Source organism: Cystoisospora suis (assembly GCF_002600585.1).
Source record: "Cystoisospora suis strain Wien I chromosome Unknown contig_2171, whole genome shotgun sequence".
NCBI lineage: Eukaryota > Apicomplexa > Conoidasida > Eucoccidiorida > Sarcocystidae > Cystoisospora > Cystoisospora suis.
Genome location: NW_027154970.1, coordinates 7127 through 32331, shown reverse-complemented (window position 1 = coordinate 32331; position 25205 = coordinate 7127). Strand labels below are relative to the sequence as shown.

The window sequence follows — 25205 nt, the reverse complement described above, 5'->3', positions numbered from 1 at the left end:
CGAGGGCACGAGGGGCACACGACTTCGCATCGCAATTGCGAGCGTGGCCAGCACTGTCGTAGAGAGGCTCCCAGGCATGGTCGAGACCGAAGTGCAAAATCGTTTTCTGTTTACGTTCCTTCGTTTCTTCCTGCTGTCAAATGGGAATTGGCTTTTCTGGGGGGCTTGTTCCCGTGCAAGTTCTCGTGCGCGCAAGGCTTCAGCGTGGGGACTCTCTTGCGTCTTCCCCGCTTGTTTTCTCCAGTCTTCTGTGATAATTTTGCGCGGGTCCGGTGCGACGAACGCCTCTTAGCTCTTTCTTTTCTTTTTCAGGGTCTAACTATTCCTGTGACCTATTGTAGTGTACGTTTTCTCTGCTTCCCTACCTTGTTATTGTGGCTGAGCCACCCGCTAGGTTTCTCTCGGGAGGCGTGCGTGCGGCAGCCCTTCACGTCGCGTTCCGTATCTTCGAGGACGTGTCCGACAACCCACCACCGTCTCCTCTTTTCCATAGTCCCTTCTGTAGCCTTTTGGCATTTCCTTGATTTTTTTCTTCTCAAGATGTCGTACGATGACGCGAGTAATGGCGCGCCTGGCGTTCCTGAGGAAGACGCTGGCATTCCCATGCCGTATGTCGAAGGGGAAAGCCAGCCGGAGCAGAGCCAGGCGGAAATGGTCGATCAGATCCAGAAGCAGCTTCAGCAGCAGTTGCAGCAACAGGCTGCGCAGGCAGCTTCTCAATACAGCCAAGAGGGCGTGGGCAATAACACATCCACAGCAGCGGCCGATGATGAGGCGACTGGAGGAGGCGGGGAAGACAACGACGACGCGAACCGCGGTTCGGGCAGATCACCCGAAACCGAGAAGGATATTCAGAGCCGCAAATTGTTCGTAGGGGGACTCAGCCGGTCAACTACCAGTAAGTGTTGAGGGTTTTTCATAGGGGTTGGGAATCTAAGTTCTCGCACAGAGCAAAAGACTTCTCCAAAAGTGGTGTTTGTGTTGACTTCATTCACCATGGGAGTTCCCCCCTTGCCGAGGAAGTAATGGGTGTCATCCCCTGGTATGGCAGTGTTACGAGACGTCGTAGCCCTCCCGTGGGTAAGCAAATACAGCGTACCGACTGTCTGTGTCCACACTGTTCAGCTGACAGCCTACGGACCTACTTTCAACAGTTTGGCGACATTGCGGATTGTGAGGTGCTTTTCGACAAGTTCACCGGGCGCAGCCGTGGATTCGGCTTCATCACTTTCGCTACACCTGATCCTGTCTCGCGCGTAGCTGATATACGTCACACGGTTGACGGAGCACAGGTATGATCTCTTTCAGTTGCCGTGATTCGCTCGTGAACCAAAAGGGAGGGAAAGATATGACCGTACGACAACGTACCGAAACTAAAGGAGACCTCTTGTTAGTGATAGTTGATGCTGGGTCTCTTGCTAATCCCTTGAAGTCGCGTTTCGTCGTGTCGGGTATATAGTGTGTGCTTGCTTGAGCTACTAGGAATGCGTTTTCAGGCAACAGCTTCATTCAGAAAAGGAGTCTTTACCTATAGTGTCTTTCTTGGTGAATCTTGTGGAGCCTTCCAATTGTGTGCTGCATCAGTTCATTTTGCCGCCTGCTGGGGTCTCAGCAGGCTGTCTTTGGGTGAGCAGCGTAGACTATTTACCTTATGGCGTTTGATCCAGGGACTCGACCCGGGTACGGGCTTGCATATAGAGGGTATTGTATCGTTTGTTGCGATCTCCCGTAGCAGCAAGCACTCAGGACGGTAGTAGCAGCTGGCCTTCTGTAGGACAATGGTGAGGGGTCATGCGTGAGGTTTTGGGGCGCTGTTTTCCTTTGTTTCTCCCCGAACACTCGCGGTCTCCGAGCTGTTGCCAGTGCAGTGTATGGTTCGGCTGTCTTTCTTATCAATGGAGAGAGGTACAGTGTTGAGTGCGTCTTGTTTGGAGGGTGTTCGCCATTTGAAGCCGCCAGCGTGATGATGTTTTCACTTGTGGTGAATGACTTTTCTGAAAGTTGCTACATACTGCAGGAGTATCACATGTTGTAACATGCTTTGTCGCTTGGTGCAGTGTCCTAGAAGGCTTTCTCGAGGGTGTCTCGTAGTACTCCTAGAGGAAGCTAGGCTCTTCACTTCGTTGGTTGCGGCTACATTCAGAGTATGAAGAATCGCTTAGAGTATCGCTGGTTCTCTGAAGCGCCCTATGCATGTAAAATTTTTTTTTCGTCGGAAAGCGGCCGGTGCATCTGATGATGCCATGCCGTGTGAGTGGGTGGCCTGACTAGTGTGGGTTGGCGGGTTAGGAGGTTGTTACCCGCATGTGCGGGCACAGGACAGCATTCCCCGTTGGGTACCCCTAGCCGGGGTCTCATACATACTGGACTGCCGGTTTGTTGAGCAGACGTGGAGACATATGTCTTAGAGAGAAGGGACCCTCGCTGCGACCATGGTGCGGAACTAGTGCTAACTGCTGCTAGTCCAGGGAGATGGCGTATGCTTCCGTATTTGTTGGGCTGGGGAGAGCGAGCCTCTGCTACGACTGTTACCACTACTACGCGGCCCGATCAATCTTTGGCACTACTGCAGCTTTTGATCTGTCGTCACTGTTGTTGAGAGAGATGAATCGGGTGGCTCTACGCCATTTTTGTCAGAAGAGAGAGAGAGACTTCTTTCGAGGTTCAAGGATTGTTGGGACAGGATATCTCTTCATTTTCTCGACAATCTAAATCAACCGAAGTAGCCTGGACATCAGAGATACTTCTTCAGCCACCTCATCCCAGTCCAGCCTACCAGGCAGCGAGAGAGCCAATCGGTGGAGAGCTTACTACGTGTTTTGAAGACGTATAAAAATTGCGTTGCAGACAAAGGCACCTAGATTTTCACTGCCTGGCTGCGCATTTTTGGAAAGAGAGAGATTGAGAGTGATGAGGCAGGGCGGCAATGACTTTCAGCGCAACCAGTGGGAGATCACCCTCATAGATCAGTGATTGTTCTCAAGGTCTCAGAGAAAGAGTCCCTTTCTTTCAGCCTCAGCAACAGGAGAGACACCGAGCTTGCTGTTTGCTTACGAGACAGACAACAGCCTTTCAAGCAGGCATTCGATCTCCTGCAGAGGACGAGGGTTGGTGGATTCTACTCCTGCCCTTGCAGATTGGGTAACAGCTAGACGCCAGGACAACAGGACGCTGCTTTTTGTTTTGATTGATTGATGGCTATCTGATAGAGAGAGTCTCTACTTCACTCAATCTATCTATGTGCACGAGGCGCCCCGTTCTCTGTTGTGCTGTTTTTGCTGTGTTTCTTTTCTCAATGAAGTTGAGCTGTGCAATCGTGCCAGCGCTTCTTCTTTTCGCCTTCCCTACTTCCCTACATCCCTACTTTTGTGGCGCTCCTGCGGTGCGTCTCTCTTCTTCTCCACGCGCACCGATCCCGTTCTGCTCCATGGTCGGCCGTCCGTCTGTTTGTTCTCCATCTTCCGTCCTCTCCTCCTTTCCCCGTCTTCCCCCACGCCTCTCTTCACCTCTTTTCCGAGGGCTGGCGGCGGCTTGATGATCATGATGATGCTTTCGATGAGGATACTAATCTCGGTGAGATTCAGTGTTTAGTGCCTGTTCACCTGTTGATCCTGAGAACGAGCCGTAGCCCAGGTCGTTTTCTGTGAGAAAAAGGCGTCGTCACTACATGCAGCCATCAGGATCAGGCAGCAGGAGCATGCTGAGGGGCAGGAGAGAACCGGGCGTTGTTGCTTGCGCAGACAATCGTAGAATTTCGCGGAGAAGGGCTGGCAGTTGGAGAGAGTTGTTGGTTGCTCACGCGCTGAAGATTCTTCCCATCGTTTTTTTAGCGCACTCGAACAATGCTGCTGTCCAGCGAGTCAGGAGAAGGAGCTTCGGCAAGCAATCAAACAAGTTGCTGAGTGAATGAACCAACAGGGACAAGCCAAGCATCAAGCTTTTGAAACGAGTAGAGATCAGAATTATCTCTCCTTACCTACTTTGGACAGACAAGCTGCTGCCGCTGTTGCCAGCCTCAGAGAATCGACTCAGCCCAGCAATCATTGCACCATGCGACGAAAGCAGATTAACTGAGTTGAGAGCGATCGTCACCATCAAATGCGGGACGGATGGATGATGCTGTTCGTTCTTCTTTCTCAATTTCAGATCAGAGTGGTTCTCGTGTCTTTTGGCTTGTCTTTTACCCTCGGCTTGACTCGTCAAGCGCGTCTATTGTATCCCCGTTCTATTGCAGGGACCAGCAAAGACTGGAACTGTATGATGGATTCGTTAGTCGGCGGAGAGAGACGTGTTCTGTCATTGAGAAGTCATCAAAACACATTATCACTTTGCATTGTTGCATACTAGGGTTGTGATCTCAATCACACAACTCTCTGTCTAGCAGTGTCGACTGCATCCTCGTCTTCTTCCTCTCCATCATAAGCTTTCTTGCTCACTGCTAGAGACAGTACCGTGTCTAACTCGTTGCTACCTACACCTACACGATTCCCGATTCTGACTGGGGGGAGGGGAGGGGGAGTTTGTCATCCTTGCATTCTCGGATCGGAATCTTAAGTCAGAAGATATTGGCTTGCCCTCGCCCTCTGCGCTCACAGAACTGCTCTTCTCGGTTGGTTGACTGCGCTGCCAGTGGCCTCCATCTTTCGACTTAAGTGTGAGGCGGGGGACGACTAGAGTATTCAGCGGCATGGCTTGCTGTCTCCCGCGTGTTGTAGACGACAGGCAGGGTATTGTGAAGAGCGAGAGAAGCATGTTCTCTCTCTTTCTACTCGACGGCCGCTGAATATTTGGAGTTTACGTAGTCCTGTCTCACCTGTTCGCCCCCACGTCGCTTGTTCTTTCCGTTGAGCGGACACAGGCAAACATCTAGGGAATGTTGACTGAGGGGCAAGAATAGCGAGAGGTTTCCACTCAACAACTTCTCTGCTTTCGAGTCGATCACTCAAGGGATACGAGGTCGCCAGATGACGTGCGTCGACGATGGTGTTGGAGCTGCTGATGGAAGGGCTGTGGTAGCTTGAAGGTTAAGAGGGGATAGAAAGGGAGATGCGGTAGAAAGTTTCTGGGGGGTATTGATGAGGAACGCGCCGATGGGCATGAGGCTCATATGATGAAGAGGACGCCTGACTGATCTGAATTGCCGACTTCTCCAAGGAGGGTTTCAATCAAGCCGGAGAATTGTTCTCCCGCCCCTCTCTTCAAGGAAGAAGCACGTGTTCTGCAGGATGTATGAGATTCATGATTTGCGAGGCCATCCCGGGGGGAGGAAAGAAACAGTCTGTCAGGTTGTTTTTTTTCTGTGCGAGTTATGTGTTCCAGGTTGAAGTAAGGAGAGCAATTCCACGTGAGGAGGCGAGGGATCATCAGAGCGCACCGAGCGACAAGGAAAATGCACGGCTGTTTGTGGGAGGCATCAGCGATGACGTTACAGATGGTGCGTGTCAGATTAGAACGTAGCTTGCTGCGTGTCTAGTCATATGTGTCCGGCATTCCTCTCCTCCATTTGACATATAAGAGCACCATGTGCGCTTCTATTTGTACTCACGCCTGTTCGTCGACTGTGTGGATTGTCAGTCCAGCATACAACAAGCAAACTGCTCACCGGAACGCTGTTGGTGTGGTATTGGGTCGTGCATACTCGTGTATAGTGATGCGATATATGCACATCTATGTTGGTAGATGCTTTCCGAAATGCTTTAGGTGATGTATTGTGAGCGATATTTCCACTGCATCCCTTCAAGCAAACATTCGGGCCTATGACTCCTGACATGTATGCAGTGTGCAGCTTTGTTTCTCAATATGGTGAGAGAGAGGGAGAGAAAGACTGTACAAAGAGTGTTAACAACTTCACATCTGTCACGGTCGTACGGCTGTAGTGGTCACACACAAAGAGGGGTTGTCAGCAAGTCACGTGAAGTGTGCGCTTTATTACCTGGCTAAAATTGACCTAACTCTCGATTGCCATGCAGATGCTCTACGAGCATACTTCCGACATTACGGAGAGATCCAGTCCGCGAACGTCATGTTTGACCGCCAGAACAATCGTCCACGGGGTAGGCCTCTTCCTGCTTGTTAGGCCTCTTTTTGTTGTATCTATCGCTTTGTTTCGATCTCGCAGTCTTCGCTGACTGGGAGGATTCCTTGGAGGAACTGTATCTCTGTTAGGCCCATACAGCAGGTGGTGCTTTGCTGTCAGTATGCGTGTGGTGTTTTCGGGTGGGCGGGCTAGGAATTATGAGCAGAGTGAACTGTTAGACTCCTGAGCGTTCAGGCGGGAAGCTGGAGAACATATTTCAAAATATTTCATGCGCCTAGCGTAGCTTGCCGTGTGAGTGTGTCCGATGTTTACACATCGGTAATAGGGGTTGATCGCCGGGCGGGAGCAAGAATCAGTGGTTTCTCTCTACGGTTTGCATTACGTTTCGTCAGAACAAAAGACGTGTCCATGTAAACTTGTGTATACGTTCGTAGCAGCTTAATTTTACTTCTCGTACTTGTGTTTTTCTTCAGGGTTTGGCTTCGTCATCTTCCGGAACCTCGAAGATGCTGAGAAAGCTATTGGACCTCACAAGAAATTGGGTGTGCATGTAAGTCCGGGAAAGGGACTATCTGTCGCTCTATGTGTTCTTAGTTGACAGGCTCGTTCTCCAGTAGATTCCTACAGTATGCCTGATTCTCTTTGATGGGATCAGACCACTCTACTCCTCTCTACTTCTTTACGTTAGCTGGTGATCCTCGCATAGTCAGCATCCATTAATCCTTTTCTCTTCGCTCTCGGAGCTTCCGCATCAGGTAGACTTCCCTGTACTTGTTTCACAGCATTCGCTCAGTCTCCCACGTGGGCAGAAAGAGATAGACGCTTTCCTGTGTACAGTCAAAGGTTAGCTAGCTGTTCGCTATCGTGCTCGTGTGCCGCCACCGCCATCAGTACACTCCGTTTCTTTCGTTTTGACTTTCCTGCCTCTACACTCCTATACACAAACACGGTAGTGCAACGTAGGTTTCAGGTATCCTATGCTTCTCTCTTCCTGTTGCATTTTTTGGGAGTCTGAATCTCTTGTAATGCGTGAAAAGATCGTCAGTTCGCTCTCGGAAGTAGGCTGACCAGGAACATGCCTCTCAACTAACTGCGACACAGACTGTGTAGCTTATCTCCAAGCTTCTCTCCAAGAAGAGTTGTTTCCATTCCCTCTGTATCTGTATTTCAGTGTGAAGCAAAGCGCGCGCAGCCACGTAACATGAATCGAGATCGACGTGATGGAGGTGGCTGGGGTGGAGATCGTGGAGGCTCATGGGGTTCAGGTGGTGGATATGGAGGTGGAGGCTTTGGTGGTGGGAGAGGCGGAGGAGGTCGAGATAGCGGTGGCAGCGGTGGCTACTATGGAGGTGGTCGAGGCGGGCGAGACTATGACAACTATGGAGGTGGCGGAGGTGCGATGGACCCAAGTGGAGGTGATTTAGAGCTCATGGGGAATAGATAGATGGATAGATAGATAGATAGACGCATGACCTCACACGACCGCGCTGAATGCACTTGTGGTGTAGTTGCTTAATTTTTCAAGTTCGCAGGAAAACCTGTTCTGTGTGGGCTCTGCTTTGGGCATTGGTGCTCTTTGTCTCATCTCCGAGATGGCTACAAAACAGAGAGAGTATGCGCAGAGAAAAGGAAGAGACGAGGAAAGAAAGATATTTAGTGCAGCAGGAAAGAGAAGGCTCGGACGATACTGATGTTCTTATCGTTCCACGCTGATGCTTTTTGTTAGAGCGGGAATAAGAGAACGGGCAGTGCCGTGCAGCTTAGGCGAAGAGAACACCGTTGAACGTTGTCGCGAAGATAGCGTGATTCAAAGCAGACAATACTATTTCAATCTTAATATGCGCGTCTCCGTCTGTAGTTATTGCTCATTTGGACGCCTGTCGTAGTGGGGGATTCTCTACAGGAGAACGAATTCCTCTTCTTGATTCTAGGATCGGGTGCTGGCGCGTCAGGGCTCTTTTAGAAACTCGTGTCTAGCTCCGTCTGACGCACAGCTATGGGTTGTCGTCGGTCGTTAAAATGGAGTGGAATATCGATGAGTCTCCATATGCTTTGGTGTCTTTTTTTTCCAGGTGGTTATGGAGTGGCTGCAGGCGGCGGCGGAATGTACGGTGGACCTGGCGGATACAGCGGTTATGCGAACTACAACCCGTACTATGCTGCCTACTACGCGCGTAAGTTAGCTGGTTGACTTTTCTTTTGCCCGGGGTGCGTCCTTCCATTTGTCTTCATTGAAGACGGCCTTGTCTTGTTTACATCATACTATGCACAGTGGAGATTTGATTCAATCCATGTATCGAGGGCTTATCTTGATGAGCACGCCTAGTTCATTTGTCTACTCATAACAGTCGCTCCCATGCTCGTTCCGAAACACAAACATGCATGTATGTGTGAATAGATACGTCTGTATGTATATGTATCTATGTAAGCATATGTGTGTGCAGGTGCCCCCTACTACGTGTATATAGATTTGTCTGCTCGTATGCTGTTGAATCCCTCTTTTCTGTTCGTTTTCATGCGGTTTTCTGAGTGAACATGTATAAATCTATATCTAATCAGCAGCTGTATCGTGAGGTAGAATCGATGTGGGTTGCTGTTTCCCTTTTCATAGAAATGGCAGCATACAGTGCCATGGGAGGATACGGCGGTTATGGTGCCGGAGGCCCAGCAGGAGGATACGGAATGGGTGGAGAAGATGGAGGTTTCGGAAGCCCAGGTGCATCAGGCGGAGCAGACAGAGGAGGTCGAATGGCTAACCGGTCAACGCCCTATTAACTTACGATATCTGTATAGAAATGAACAGTGTTTGACGGTGTCTCCAATCTGAGGACTCATGAGAAGACGGAGACTACCGTAATAGTAGAATAGAGACAAACGATAACGATTTCTTGGCTTCTTCATAGTAGATCGACCTGGCTGTCCTACCACGAAGGAGGCGGCGGGACGGGAAGGAACCGGTCGTCAAAGTGTGTCACATCTGAATTTTTTGTTGTAGTAGTACTAGATTTCGTGAAGATCTCTCGGCGGGCGCACATGGGTTAGCACATACAGACGAAGATACACACAAAAGAAGAACGAGAAGTACGGGTTTCGGCGAAGACGCGCTGGGACACCAACCAAAAAGAAGATGCAAGCTTGTCTGCTGTCCCACGAATCACATACAGCTGTTATGCTAGGGGGGAAGGAAAGGTTGCTTTATTGATCCACTTGTGACAGCTCAAACACGGTTACGGCTCAGGTTCAGGTATCGTGCCTGTGGTGCCGCGCTTGTCCGGTCCAGTTTTTTTTAGAAGTCGCCTCGGTGTAGTTTGTATAGACGCAGTCTCACGAAGAGTGGCAGTACTACTCGCACGGCCGCCTAGACGGGAGTGGTCAGTCATCTAGGTCATATCGGTGAGAACCTGAAAGGATCACATCTACGTTCCTTCGTGGGAGGCGTTGCAACAGCAACATCTGGATTCCCGGCTGTCACACGGCCCCGGTCCACTCGGCGTCAGTGCTCGAAAGAGCGAGGGGTCTAGCTTAGTCTTCTGCGTCGGGACAGCGGGATGTCCGACGAACTCAGGGTTTTTTCTGCATTGGAACTCCTGTGTTGTCTCCTACCAAATGTGTGAGCCCTCCCGCAGTTTAATATCGGACAGGAGGCGCGTAACCAGTAGTGTGAGATTTGATAGGACGCAAGGCAGGATGCAGCTGACGGTGTTTTCGACAGCATACAGAATGCAATCTTTAAAACGGCTTCCCTCGAGCCTCACTAAGAAGACAGCAGGCCTGAAGAACCGAAGTTGGTGTTTCAAACAGAAGTGCGTAAGGAAGTCGAAGTGTGTCGTGGTAGGTAGATGGATAGCTCGTTCGACATCGGACAAGAAGGGGGTTTTCGTTGCGTAACGTTACATGAGATACATGGCCTTTTCTGTGTAGCATCCAGTTAAGCTTGCTCTTTTGCTAACTTGAATCATCGTTTCTTTCTCGACTTCCAATGCCCGTGATGGCAAGCCTCATGGGTTCAGGTGGCCGCGGTCAGCCAAAGCGCGTTAATAGCCGTTTGTGTCAACGGGGTTTATCTTGAGTCACTTGGGGGAAGAGCGCCGTGAGTTGGCCTCTTGGACATGGCAGGTTGTTACCGCAGACAGCACACTTTAGGTATGCTTTAGTATACGCGTGCCTGGCGCAAGCACAGCCCGAAACGCTTTGACAGCGAGAGAGGACCTGGCACAGTTGAGCGTTCCTCCATACACATACGAGGATCACGCGGTGGCTGCAGTATTCGCATGAGTTTCTCAACGTCCACCACGTCAACACACTTGACCATGACTCAGAGCCGCTAGAGTGCGCTCTTCTTTCACGTGTCCGCAGCATCGAGTCAAGCAGGGCGACTCGTCGTTCGTGTATCCTGCAGCCCATATCACCTTTTTCGACTGGGGGGCCAGTGAAAGCTTCTCTTCAAAGAGGAGAGGAGTGCTCCGTGTGCAGGCGGGTGGTCATTCCGTCTTCGACGGTTGCTTAGTGCAGGAGACATCGAAGTCGCAAGGTCCCGTTTGTCACACAGTAGGTACTAGTCCAGGCTTGCGAGACGACTACCCTCGGCGTCGGCATCGAAGCTCTACCCAGTCTCGTGGAAGATTCGAGTTCACTTCCGTGCTGCAATGTGTTTCTCCCTTGTCACCCACGTCGATTGTCGTTCCGATATTGCTCTTACTCATGTGGCATTCCTGCTGCTGGCCGTCTCTGTGCAACGCTGAGCTTGTGAATGACTTCTCCGCGTCCTTTCGCAGAGAGACGCGTACAAAAGCAACCTTTCATTTGCCCAGTGGATGAGAATATCGGAACACCAAAGTGCCGGGAGTTGGCCGGTGACGCAGGAGTGGAACTGGATACCACTTCCGCAGGCATACCGTGAGGGCGGGAACTGGCGAGAGCTTCTGCTACCAATCGAAACGATATGTGCTCCGGGACAGAGGCCTGCTCTTCCTTGCGATCTCCTAGTCCGACTGAAGGCCCTCTCCTACGGTCTGCTGGACAAGCCCACAGTTGGTCCAACAACCAAAAAAAAAACTAGAATACGTACGGATCGGCACTGGAAAACTGTAGATTCTGTTTCGTTGCTGACGAACAGCTCATAGGAATCGCGTTCTTTTTAAGGGATAAATCTGCTTTGGGGTTTCGCTCCTCAGGACCGTATCGATGCATCCCGTACCCTGGCTGCACCGTCTGGCCGGCTAGCAGCGCGTAAGGTTCCAGGGACACACCGCCAACAGCAGGCACGCTGCGCGCTGTTGCCAGTCCTTGGACGGCTAAAACTGGACGCTGTTGGTACAGCGCATATGCAGTAGCTGGATCTTGTGTAGAACCCCGTGTTCCTTCACATTTGCGTCTTCTCGGCAGCGTCTCCTTCCGGGAGCCTGGTTGTTTCCCGCCGAGGGAGAATCGATGCTAGGTTGCCACCACTACTGGCATCAGCCGCGTCGGAAACGACGGCAGACGGCAGGAGTTTGTTTTAACAATGATCGCGGCTGGAATCTGAGTATTATAGTTTATGTCGCCATCTGTGCCATTGGAAGGCGACAAGCAAGTTGCCTGTTCTGTCAATCGTCACGGCGGGAGGTCTCCGCAAGCAACTTCGACCTGCGCAGTAACTGAACCTTGGCTGGTTGGGGCTCGCTGTGAGTCTTGCCTCGTTTTGCCATTGCTTTGAATTTGCTTGATGCTTTAGGCGGTCATGCCGATCACTTGAACACTAAAAAGCGCTGCTTCCAGGGCCGCGCTACTTGTCAGCTTCATGGGCTGCCGTTGTTATGGAGTAGGCGCATACTTATTCGGGCTGAGGCCAGGCCCATAACTTTTTTTGTTTCTCGTTCTTCAGTGTACATGTGACGGTCGAAATGGGAGTGCTTTTGTGGTCTGCCGACGCGTGGCGCTGACAGCTGTTGCTAACAGGGCGTCTCGTTGGATATTTGTGGAAGCTCTGATCCGATGGCACCGTTGTCACAGACGCGCCGTTTACGGGACGATACCCAGGTGTCGGGAATACGCTTTTGTCGTGGTTACAATGTGATTCAGCAGCATGTTTCTCCCTCATTGTCTGATCCGCCGGTGTGCGTCTGCACCGGGAAAGGCCTGCTCGTCACGACCAACTCCCAGTCTTGTTCGTTCTTGAATGCTGCCCAAAGCAGTTCCTCCTCTTCTCTGACTGGGGAACGAATTTTCGTTTTATGTTCCGAGAGTCGTCTACTGCCTAGTTACTGTTCTCCGTTTCTTTATCCAAAGGAGATACGGCCGGTTCACGACAATGGCACCCCGTAACAAGGCTGTTCCTTACCCAGGCCAAAGCAGGACTGCTCGAGGTGACCATCCTTTACCGTGGATACCCTGGCCTCCTCGACTTCAAGGGTGCGCAGAAGACTCTTCACCTTCACGGCAACACCGATGTCAGCACCCGTTGGCCACCCGGATTCCCGTCTTTCTCACAAATCGGCTCTCAAAAGGTCCTCTTTCTCTCGTTACGCACATTTCTCCCTTTTTCTCACGTTTTGAAGTCAGATGCCCAGAGTCCCTGTTTTGTTTTTCCTCCTTTGTCCCTTCGCGATCGTACCTCTCGCTCCTTGCTTTTCTTTTGGTAGTCTTTTGTCTTATTTTCACAGCCGGTTCAGATTCTCCTGTTATCCCTGTTGGAGAGGAATACGGTCTGACTACAAAGGTCCACAGTCAGTCGTATCCAGCCCCCGTTGGAGAAGGCACTTTTATACCTGCAGATGAGAATACGCGGCCAGACGACACTTCGTCTGCTGTCTCGTCCGTCCCTTCCCCCGAGATCGACTTGACGGCGGTCTCTTCTTCCTCTTCATCTTCGCCTTACATCTTACACGCACCTCTCTATCAAGCGTCACCTCCTCATTCTGTGACAGATCTCGCGAAAGCCGCGGCTGGTTCAGCTTTACTTGCCGAGTTGAACAATGGAAGAGAACATGCCGTCAAGTCTGCAGCACTTGCAGCATCTGAGGTTGCTTGGGACTCTTGTTCAGCCGCATGCGGAGGTGGCTGGCAGTCATGGGACGAAGCAGCAGCTTTGGCCGCTGTAAAGGCTGCTGTCAGTACACTCGATCAGAGCGGAGACAAGGAAGCGTTGCTGCAGCTCGGGCAGAAGACGGTTGTCGGCTTCAAAGAGCAATCAGCTTCCTGGCGCAGATGTCACGATTTCCCTTGTCTTTTAGACAATGATTCGTACAAAAGAGAGATGGTGTCTGTTACTACGCGTGACGCCCCAGCATTAGCGAGACACGCAGCAGATGCTATGCTTGATGGCGATTGCGGGATTTACGTTCAGCTTCAGCTCGCTACGTCCTGTCGTGAGAAGCTCCTGCTTCTTGAACTCACTAGTGAGAATTGGAAACATCAACTTGGATTAGATTTGAAGCCGAATGAGGCGGCCAAACAGAAACAACAGGAAAGTGACAAACCCGACTCTGCTGACGAGACCACTTCAGGGAAGAAAGGGAAGCGTTCTCCAACGTTTCTCCAGCTTCTCAGCGGCTATGAAGTTAATTCTGAAGAAAGCGAAAACTCGGTCTTCGCTCCGTACAGCCAACTGGAGAAAGGCCAACAGAGCAATCAAGATTCTGATGGCGGGAACACTGAGGATGTTTCAAGCCTTCCAGAGAAATTGACTTTCGACTTGTGCCTAGAACTCTGTCGGTACCGGAAGAACTGTGCTGCTATAATTTACCAAGAGGAGGCGGTCCTCAAGGCTTCTGGTACGAGTAAAGTCACTGCGTCCGCGGAAAAGCAGTCCTTACCTGAGTCTTCGGAGACGCAGAACACGTCAACTATTAGCCCTTCAACAACGGGCGTGGCAGTATGCCAGCTCTTAAGGTCTCTCTCGCCTATTTCATGTCTTCACCCTGTCTCTCGTGTGGAGTCCTCAGCTTCGCGCACTTCTGACTCTCGTGTCTCGTCAGCTCTTAAGTCTACCTTGGCTAGTTCGGGGTCATCTCCGTCTCTTTCTTTCAACACGGTTGCTGTTAAGGGGGCATCTTTTGAACTGTGCCGCCCGGTTCTGCAGTCTCAAATTCAACGGACTACTGATCACGCGAACGGCCTTCGCACTAAACTTGATTCAGCTCGTGACGACACGGCCTTGGCCTCTCGAATGACACTTCTAATACAGCAGTTGGATAACCGCGTTGCTGCTCTAACGAATCTTCAGCATCTCCTCGGTGAGGGTTCAACAGGGACAGAAGACCAACAGCGGCAGAAGCGAAGCGGAGACAGGGAGACAACGGAGTTGAGAGAAGGTGTGGAAGGCGTAGGTGACGTCAAGAACGGAGATCAACAGGAGAGGGGTGAAGACCTGGTAGAGGCCGGCGGAATGGAAAGAGAGAGGGAAGCAAAGGTCTCCGGCAGTTCAGGAGAGGAGAACGTAAGCAAGCAAAAACTCTCATTACCAGGCGACAAGGAAGAAGCGCTTCTTCAGTCCTTTCCTTCCGACATAAAGTTGTGGAGATCTACGGTTGGTGTCGCACTCAGTCCGGACTGTCCGGCCTTTTTGTGGGCAGGGCTGTACGGCGGAGGAGGCTGCGCCAGACCTCTCTTGATTCACCGAGAGATGTATAGGAGACAGGAAAGCGGCTACGTTACGGAAAGGGTGTCGAAAAAACAATCTGAAGTCGGACCTCAGAGTGCAGCCAGCTCTAGATCCGTGGATGGTGCTTCTGACGCGAACACGCTCAGCCCGGACGAGCAGAGTGAAGCGTCCCAGGAGAAAGAAGGAGGAGATAAGGCATGGAGAAAGAGTGGAGTTACATCCTTAGAAAGAGCTAGGATGAGAGCGAAGGAGGAAGAGGCTGCCGCAAAAGAAGCCAAGAAATCAGGCGATAAAAGCTCGGCCGCAGAGGCGAGTGGAGCGGAGGCCGTTGCAGATAAGAAACCGGGGGAAACGAAGACTGATCAGCAAAAGGAGAAAGCTCCTGTAAAAAAGGCAAACGTTGCGAAAAAGATTAAGAAAGGAAAGAATCCCAAGAATAAGAACAACAAAAACAAAAAGAAAAAGAAGAAACCAGCGAAATCAGCGGCGCCAAAGGCATCGTTTTCTGAGTACCGCTCTCAAGTTGAGGAGGATGACCAGGAAGGGCGAGACTTCAGTCCAGAAGATTTCGATGTAGGGACTTCTTCGCTTTCGGGTATTTCTAGGTCCGATACAGTAGCCGATACACCGTTTGACATGGAAGATCAAGATGAGCTTTGGACTGAAGAAGACACTGCGTCTTTTGTCCAACTGAATGACAAAGTGGAGACAGCTCTTCGAGATGAACCAGTGATACGGAAGAAGAATGCTAGAATGGGATTTGCCATTTCCGGCGACCCTTCGAGCTTGACAGAGATCAGTGTCTCGTCTACAGAAATACACCCCGGAGAGAAGAAAGAGTCCTCGATGAAAGAGACGAGCGGTCCTGGTGAAGATGAGAGTGCGGAACAGGGAGAAAAAGGAGAGAAGGAAGAATCACGTCGAATGGCGGCTCAGGTTTCCACCGAAGCCGACCCTTCTGCTGAGCCGGGGAAGCAGGGAATCTTATCGGAAGGAGACCTTGAAAAGAGTTCACAAGACCGCAGTGAGGACAAATCAACTTCGCAAACAGCACCCAGCGACTCCGGCAGTCTGGATGACGAGCAGCGTAAGTTACGTGGCGCGCTTTCAGACAAGGATCTAGTCAACTCACAGGTGGGGGGCGAGAAAAAGCCTGATGAAGAGGCCATTTCAAAGCGAGGTGACCCCGCTAGCGGCCTTTCGACAAAAGAAGAGAATAGTCTGTCTTCATCAGGAGATTTAAGGGATCAAACATCGGCCGAAGGGAATCTCCAGACGTCCTCCTCGGAGAATGACAAGAGCTCGTCAGCACAACGGGATGATCAATCACAAACCGTGGGTGACCAGAGCGCCGCCCCCGGTGACTTTAGGGAGGCTGTCGGCGACACCAGTGAAAGAGTACGTTCTGAAGGGAAGGAAGGACTTGAAGTGTCTGTCGCGTCGGGGAAAGAAAGTTCTGAAGGCGAGGTGAAAAGTGAGAGGCAAGTGACTGGACCCAAGCAAGAACCCCCCGAAAAGAGAGAGACGACTCCTCTGTCTACCAGTAGTGAAGAAGGTACTTCTTCCGCACGGACAGGGAACGATGCCAAAGTGACTAGGCCTGAGAACAAACGTCTTGAAAACAAAGAGAAGACATCTTCTTCAGCTTCAGGGAATGAAGGCGATACGTCATCGACGAGAGGTGAGCAAGTATCAACCGGTAATGAACAAGAACTTTCTGAAAACAAGGAGACCACTTCTTCGTTGCCTACTAGTAGTGAAGGGGGCACGTCGTCATCAGCAGCAAGGTCGGGCGCCCCCGGTTCTGACGGGTCCGCATCCCCGCAGGATGTCTCCTCTACAGGAGATTCAGGAGGTACAAATCATGACGACAAGTTTGAAGGATGGAGGCGTTGCTATTCACTGTTGATGAGCAGAATTGCGAGACAGCTTCGACGCGCGGCAGCTGTAGAGGAAGCTGACCGTGGGGGGGCAGGGTTGAACGAGCAGAACAATACGGAGGCACTTGACCAGGCAAATCAGGATAACAAGATCGGGGAAGTGATCGAGGAAGCAGAGAACGCTGTCGGGACACAGAATGGGAGAGAGAAAGAACGAAGAGAAGTTGCAAGACTGAAGGAACTCGCAAGGAAGTATCAGAAAGGAGAGGGGCTTGTGTTCGGCAGCTTTGACCTTGCACACGCAGAGTGCTCCATCTATATGGTACGGTATAGACTTCGTGGTGAAGAGAGCTGATTAGATATTGGAGAAAGCTGCTTGTGTGACGCACAGTGGTGTGTATTAGTACATTTCGTTCATCCGTACCTGGTAACCTCAATACGATCTTTTTCGCGAAGGCGAATAGCCGTACACGGAAGTACACGATGAACCTAGCATTACGCTTATGCACGCTTGTGTGCAAGACGCACTTTTCACCAGTGGGTCCTTACCTTCGCTCAGCAGGGGACAAACAGAGAGATGGGTAAGCGTCGCAGATAGGGATGTAGATGAGGGTCAAGCTACGCTACGGTGGAGTAGTGCGTACGCCTCAGTTTCTTCGCCATAGTAGGTTGTCGCTGTGTTCTCTTGTTGCGCTTCTCCATAGAGTCATTTTCCGTTTTTCAAAATTTCTCGTCTCGTGTTCCTTCTGTATACAGCGAGCCGGCAGACCGGCTTCGGTAAGGGCTGCACAGTGGAGTACCTCGCCGCATTCTTGAATGAGAAACAGCGACTGTAGGACACGGAAGACTGTGTTCCTGTTCGACGGCACAGCGCATTCGTGAGCATTAGACATCCGGGATAGGCGAGAGACCGATTGTTATCGAGTTCCTCGGGACTTCTGCATCTTTACAGAAGCTGTGTATTGGTCTTCTCAACCTAGTGTGCTTTCCTTCCGTCAGCCTTTCTGTGGAGTTGCTGTTGTGCCCCCTCCCATGTTTTTCTTGTTCAGCTGGATATCTCGCAACCCTCATCGTTGAGTTCTCCTTCGCTTTCCGGACTTTTTCCGTCCGCCTGCGTAACTTACTCGCCAGATACATTGCTTCTCTTGGCTCCTCCTATATCGCCTGACGTTGCTAAACTTCTGTCGAGTACCACGTCCATAGAGAACGTGTTGGAGGCTTCAAACAACGTCAAGGATGCTCCGGCGGAGGCGAGAGCTACTTTACGCAGGTTGCCACCGTATTCTTGTCCCAGCACATGTGTTCTGACTTCGTGGTCACAGTGGTCGCGATGTGAGGATGCGACAGAGAAAGAGCACGTCAAATCTCTCACCGACGAAGAAGAGATTATTGAAGGAGACTCCAGCACATATGCTGGTGCTCAGTGGCAAGTCCGAGTGCGAGGGCTGGAGAAGGCCCCGTTTTTTGGAGACACTTGCCCTGAACAAACGGAGCTTAGGATATGTGAGGGGAGTGCTACAGCCACGAGCTTGGAGAGTGCCGTAGTTAATTCATCCGAGCACGTGAATTTGGTGACGCAAAGGGATGAACTGCGCGAGATGGCAGTTCCCCAAGGCGTCGGCGAGACTGCAGATGACAGAGCGGAAATTGAGAAAATGAAGGCGAAAAGATTGGAAGTGGTAGAGAAACGGCTAGAACAAGTGGATGCTGCTCAGACGGATAGAGTGAGAGTGCAACTGAAAGCGTTTCTCGAAGGCGTCAAACAGCATGTGTCTGTTGACTGCGTGTTAGGACCTTTCACTTCGTGGACGGAGTGTAAGTGTCCCGAAGACGAACTAAGGTCACGGCTTCAACGAAAACGTAGTAGTAGAAGCCGATCTGCTTTCCTTAGATCAAGTTTCTTAGTGCAACGTGAAGCAGCTGACGCTGCCGCGGACGAGGGCAAGAAAGATGACGAGACAGGCGGCGAGAAGAAGATCCTCGGCGTACGAGTGCGAACTAGACCGGTCCTTCAGAATGAAGTGATTGGACGCGGTCTTGGTTGTGCCAGGACAACTTTAGAGGAAAAGGAAACCTGTGATGCCACAGCTGCTTGTGATGCACAAGCTACCTCGGTGCTCCGGAGAAGGAGAGAGGAAAGAAAGAAAAGAAGAAGACAGGGCAGGGCTTTTTCGAATGGCTCCGTCTCACATAGTGAGGAGACAGTTCTTGACGGCGGCAATAGTGGCAGAGGTGCGAACCAGAGCATGGAGGTCACCAGAATAGGTGGCTTGAAGGAAAGCAGCGAGAAAGCGGATCTTCCACAGAACGAAGCTCCTGCAGAGACGACTACTTTCGCTCCGACAGCAGACCTCGCTTTGAGCGCAGCTTCTTTCAACCTAGGTAACATTGCAACCCCTTCTCAGGCGAAACCCGCTTCTGCGTCAGAAGACGGGGACGAAGGTACCGCTGGTTTTTTTGCGCAACCGGCATCGCAACTGCAGTATCGTTCAGAGCGGGAGATCCGGGCGCACCTGCGTGGAGGTGAAGCTGCCTCAGGGGGAGCTATAGCATCGGCGGCACCGTTTTCGGAGGAGATCTCTTCACTGGAAACGAGGGTGGCCGTGGACGGACAGGGGAAGGAGAGCAGCATGAGTCAGAAGGAAAGCACAGAGGCTGGCGGTGAGCAAATGGGCATCCTGGCTTTCGGCTTGGTTGCGGCATCTGGAGTCTTGCTAGCATTTACTTTTGTTTTTCTCCTGATAGGGTGTAGCAAGAAAGTTCGACGCCTGCTGGCTGTGGGGGATGGTGCGCCTCGGATGCCCGCGAAAGAAGAGAAGGATTTGTCTGCGCAGCTGCTGAAGAACTCGGAGGCGCGCTGGCCGCTGAAAGGCCTATTTCCCTTGACTTCTCCTGACGGAAACGAAGTGTGCGACGCACAGGGGTTAGCGCTAATTGTGACGTCATGTGTCAGCTCGGGGGCTCCGGGAAGTCCCCCTCGTGGTGCGCCCTTGACGACTTCGGTTGGTGAAAGGATATTCCGCACTCGAGACGGGAACCTCGTAGGCGAGTGGGGTGAAGCCCTACCCGTAGAGGTCCTCCCTATGGAGCTGAGGCCCGGGTATATTCCTCTTCCTGTGGTAAGACAGAAACCGGCTATGCTTGACAAGACACGCGATGGAGGAGATGACGTGGCTGGTTTGCTGTGGCTACGGAAAGCTTGTCAAGTGCAGAACGTGTTTCTCGGCGTGGCGGGGACTGCTGTGTGTAGGCCGTGAAGAGGGAGGATTTTATCCTCACGCGGGACTGAGGAGAAGAAGCGGTCCACGTTGATCGGGGAGTTATCAGAGGCCGCCGTCAGTGTTGTCGGGAGAACCACTCTTCCTGGCAAGCTAACCGAAGTCCCGTGGAACGTTTTTCATCTCAAGTTTCGGAGGCAGCTTCAACTGGCGCCAGTCAGTGCCGTAGTTTGTAGTCATCGTGTACACTCCGATTTATCGTCACACACCGTTCATGGTTCGTGCGTCTTTGCGCTGTCAGACGCCGGATAGAATCATCAACAACGACACCTCTATCTCGTCTTTCCCGTTCCTTGTTGTGCGCAGGCTGCATTGGGCACACCGACTACGACCGCTGCGCCAAAGACGAAGCCGAGCAGTCCACCTCCAAAACAACCGGCGCCGCCTGTGCGTCAAGCGTCAAAAGTCCCAGAGCCGAAGTCTCCACCGCCAGTCTTACTTCCGCCTGAAAAGTCGCCGACGCCAGGGAAGCGGCCTCCCGGTCGCGTGGTAGCAAGTCCCAGGGAACTGGCCCCCCCAACCGACGCACCCCAGAAGCATTTGTCTCGGAAAGAGAGCGCAGCGGCGCTTGGAGAGGTCCCTAACAGCGCACGCAAATCTTCTCCAACCGGAACCAAGTCCTCCAGGGACGACAGTCCTAGCAAAAGCAGTAGCAGCGGACGGGGCAGGTCCGAGCGTCGTGATAGTAGCTCGAGGAAAAGTGGAGACGGCGGCGACGGAAGTCGTGAACGCAAGAAGAGTGAGCGAAAAGCCAGCAAGGATGATCGTGACCGGAAAGGCAGTAAGGAGGATCGTGACCGGAAAAGCAGTAAGGAGGATCGTGGCCGGAAAAGCAGCAAGGATGAGCGGAGTCCGGGATCGAGCAGCCGTCGACTTAGTAAGCGGAAACACAAAAGTGAAAAGAAGGACTAGCGAAGATCATGAATGCCTGTAACCTCGTGAAAAAAAATGTGCGCTAACAGCTGGGCATGGCTCGTTGGAGGAATTGAAACCGGTTCTGAGATATTCGCATTCTGAATGACATGAATTTTAAAGAGGTAGCTCCTTTCCTGGGATGATGGGGGGGAAGGAGTGTATGGGGACGTACGGAGCCGCCAGCAGCAAATAGCGAGTGTGAGCGAAGTGTTGAGCTGCGCGTGTGGTGGTGGTGTGAGCTTGTGCCACAGAGCTCATTGTGAGATGGGCGCGCGGCCTCCGACATAACCTGCCACAGCTGTGCTCCTATTAGTGTTATATACCTTTCCTACCCGAAACAGGTTCGCCCGGGGTCAAGCCGTCGATGACAGCTCGAAGAGCTGACCTGTCTTTTCGACCGCTTCAGTCTTTTGAATGAATTCGCACGCAGTTGAGGGGAGCTTTCTTTTCCTTCTCTTCGTGGACGTCCGGTGTCCTTATGGGAAGATTTATGACCTAGGAAACTCGTCCGGTGAATGGACGAATATCAATCGGGCCTGCATCGGAGTGACGAAGACTTCTGAGGGAGCAAAATGATCAGCAATGAAAATAGGAGGCATCAGGCAGACCGTCCGAGCCTACTTCGGAAGCGAGCCAGTCTTTTCGCGGACTGGTATCAGCAGTGTTTCTCGTATAGGGGTTCCTATCTTTCTTGAGATCACGGGATGGGCCGCTCTCCTAGGCCGTGTAGCTGTGTGTGGGTCGTAAGCTTCCTCACTGTTTAGAAGCAGACTGGGGAGACTCAAGATGAGTAACATTCTTCGTGTATGGACTGATGTACAGGTAGAGAGACTCTCACTCCCTGTTCTGTGACGGGTAGTGTCCCTCCGCACTCGAAAGCGTACACCTCAGTAACGCTCTCGCTTTCCGTAGCATGGGCATCACGCAGTGCCCCGAAGCTATGGAAGAGGTGTTTTCAGTCTGTGAAGCCTGTAGGTAGTCATGTTTTCATTGCAGCAGGAGCCCATTCTCAAGAACAGCCGTAGTAAGGATGTCTTCTAGTTGGGGAGTGGTGTACTCTGTGAGTAGGGACACCCCAATGTAACCACCATTTTTCATTAGCCATAGAGAGCTTGGGTAGAGGCAGTGGTACCGCATCGGTGTCACTTGTTAAAGCCTGACTGAGCGCAAGTCTGGATCACGACCGAGCCTGGAAGGCAGTTTGGGAGTAGTGCGCTCATCACTCTGGCTCTACGGCATTCAGGACCCGGGGAATGGACCAGCGTTTTCGTTGCATCCGAACAGGCGATCTGAGGCTTCACCTGGCATGGATCAAGTTTCAGCCAGTGCTGAGCAAACTCTCTCAGCGATACTGGCTGCCCCGCAAGCATCGTCTCTGCGTTTGCAGCGACCTTGTTTGTTTTGAATAGTGGTCTGGGAGGTGACTGCGAGTGTGAGCGCTAAGCTCCTTTGCTTACCGCACGGAACTGCCTGGTGATCCAGCATCTCACTTTCCGACAACCCAGTCGGCCCGGATGCACTGAACGGCGCAGGGCGGCTTCGAAGTATATTGAGTTTGCCTTACAAAAAAGCCCTGCTAAGAAGCAAGTGTGATATTGTAAACGGTGTTCGTTTTACGGGCGGCTCGGTTACAGTGAGTGCACTGAGTGGTGGCACACGGCAGGTACGTGGGAAGACAGATGACTGCTTGCCTGATGACACACTTGCCGACTACGACAGATCGCTTGGCCTTTAGTCCAGCGTTGAAGAAGATTGGTGCGTAATTGCCCCTTGTCTAAGGCCGGCACTGCCTGGTGAACTGACCGGAGGACAGCGGGAGTCTGGCCACTACCCGGATGAGAGGATACTTGTGGGTTTCATCATAGCGACACGACTGGGATGGAGGTCTCAAAGTGCCCTGCTTCACGCTTCTTCGGACCGTTAATATAGAGCGGAAATTCCCTGTCGGGGGGTGACGTTCTCAGTGCGTACTCTGTGAACTGCGTGGCGAGTAACCTCTGTGGTCTTTCGTGTGTTCGTGACTGGTCTTGACGGCGGCACGCACCAGCCGGCGCGACGTGCTGTCGGAGCGATGTGTGTCGGGGTACAACAAAGTACGTAGACGGAGTCGCCGCTCAGACAAAGGCAGCTGACGCGTCCAAGTTTTAAAAGAGGCTCATGTGATTTCTCTTCGATCTTCGTTACGCGAAACGTTTCCATTGACCGTCGATGAGTTTCACAGCCAGCAACGAGCGGAATTTGTAATCCAGCGACCCAGAAGCATGGACTGTACTGCCTCAGTTCTGGCTATATTTGTTCAACACCACCGCAGTACGTGCGTGATCGATTGCATTGTATACGGGCCCCGCGTTGATCGACCTGTGGGCACCGGTGGTGCTTACTGAGAGTCACTCGTGCATCCTCCACCAGATCGTACCGCCGGTGCCGGACATTCGCCCGGCCGCTCCAAGCCCAGGTAGAGCGACGTCATGGAGACAGCCCGCCGAAGGAAATTTGTGTTGTGTCTGCATTGCGAAGTTAATGCTTGGACGGATAATTCACTTCCGACTCTCAGCTCCGTCAGGTCGCCAAGAACCAAGGCGCTCACGCCAGTCAAGAGCGCTGTCCGGTTGCACTGCGCGCCCCGGACAATCTGACTTTTGAGACTACTCCCGCGGCGTCCGGTGTCTGCTCTATCTTGCTCGTACCTCTTGAGTAGTACGATGGACGTGAAAGCGATTAGCCGCCGTTGCGCGCTTCCCGACTTCCTGGTGAATCATTCCCAAGGGCCTTCAGTTTTAACAGTGTCGCCTGATGTCCGGCTGGGATACGCTCCCCTGACAAGCGACGCTGCCTTCGTGACCCGGGACAGTGGCGGCTGCTGTTTTCAAGATTGAAAACCGCCCGGCTGCACCAACGTGCTAACGGCTAGCCTCTCGTCCCGGCGCTTTGCACTGGCAGCGTCGTACACAGCGCCGATTTGCAGTCTGCAACATGGTGACCTAACAGACTTGTTCGCTGGCGCAGCGCCGGCCCAATCGGGCTCATGCATGTGAACACACAAAAATGCTCGAGCTGTACAAGCCGCTACTTCCTAGCGGTTTCGTCGTTCCGGGGCTTCGATGTAACCGGGGCCCCGGGAGGTCCCGTCGTGACTCGTAGTTCGCAGGGTGTGTAGCGGTGCTTTTCCGGGGGCTCCTTGGGCCAGTTGTTCCATTTCAGGTTTCCGCTCTGTCGGATAACTGTTTCGCTGCCTGCGCCAAGGCGTCGGTTCTGGCAGGAAGATCATCTGCGGAGCTAGCGTGACCCGGCGCTGGTTGGGTCTACTGTTTGGGTGCGAGTGCCTTTTGACTGGTTTTTTGGTGGTATATGTTCGGAAATATGGGATCGGCGAAGGCAAGCAAATGGAACAAGGTGTCAGAGCCTCGGAAGCAAAAGTCAACTGAAAAAAGCACTTGGATGGGGCATCTGTTCAAGAGGCTCCTTGGACACAACCCTAAACCACAGGTGAGGAATTTTGTTTCGCAGTCTTTTAACGAGTTCTTTTCGCTTGTCGTGTTGGAGAAGTGACCATTTGCTTAGCGAAGAATCCGCCTGAGTTCACAGGGTCAGTGTGTGTTTGCTGTCGATGGCAACTGCATCGACAAAATGCGTTTCAATGTTGAAGCTGTGTAGGAGGCCGACTGGCTCGCCTTTTTTGCCCAGAAACGAGTGACCCACTTTTCATCGCGTGTACCGCTTTCATCTCTCCCTGTAGTCTTACGCTAGGATCGTTGTGGTCGGTAGTGTGCTGGCCGTCCCAAAACGTTTTTTTCCGTTCTACGTGCGGCGAGCCGGGTTGGAGCACAGATTCGTCCGTTCTCGCCGAGACGCTTTGTTTTCTGCACCGGACGTCTAGGGCAGACCGGTATGTCGCTTTGTTGCAGTCTTCCTGCTTGTCCATAGCTTTAGCGAGCCTCAGACTTCTAGGTCTCTCGCGTTTCCCCTTTTATCCTTTATCGGGGCCAGGCAAATCAACTGGCGCTCTCACGATCGCTGTCCTTGTCCCGGCCTGCAGGCGGAAGAGTGGAACGGCTTCGTGCTCGACAACTGGGGAAGACCTATCCCAGTATCTCCCAGGGGAAACATGCCATGCCTCTTCTTTTATTCCGAATGCCGCCGAACAGATGGCACCCTTTGCGACGTTGCACCATTCAACCCTGCTATTCACACTCCCGCCTTCCTGGCAGGCAACGGCCGGGCTTGAATGTGGTTCACCGGAAAGAGAAAATGTCGTTCATCGCTGGCAGGCGTCTTTGTTTCCTGGCGTACTGCCAAGAATGGCGGAAAGTGTACACGTGGTCAGAGATGCCCAGGCTCGAGAAAGACTACGGAGACTCGATGACGGTTACAATTGTAAGCAGTTTCCACTACCCGAAACCCGTAATTGAGGTAACGCAAGCCGGAGAGCCAGGCAAAGACAGGGCTGTTAATTTTTTTTTGTCGGTGTTGAGTGGGATTCTGTACGCCGCTGGTGTTCAAGGGTTCTAGAGGGC

At 52.2% G+C, this 25205-nt stretch overlaps 1 protein-coding gene across 1 annotated transcript; it reads left to right on the top strand.

Annotated features, from left to right (window-relative positions):
* Positions 1-62: 62 nt before the first annotated feature.
* On the top strand, positions 63-25205 carry CSUI_004618 (uncharacterized protein). Its single transcript, XM_068064806.1, has 12 exons — positions 63-898; positions 1126-1292; positions 3302-3573; positions 5320-5434; positions 5970-6053; positions 6511-6587; positions 7209-7431; positions 8110-8211; positions 8649-16820; positions 17548-19617; positions 20083-24177; positions 24728-25205. Exons 9-11 carry the CDS (start codon positions 12327-12329, stop codon positions 20686-20688), a joined length of 7170 nt encoding a protein of 2389 aa, XP_067923219.1. The 5' UTR covers positions 63-898; positions 1126-1292; positions 3302-3573; positions 5320-5434; positions 5970-6053; positions 6511-6587; positions 7209-7431; positions 8110-8211; positions 8649-12326; the 3' UTR covers positions 20689-24177; positions 24728-25205.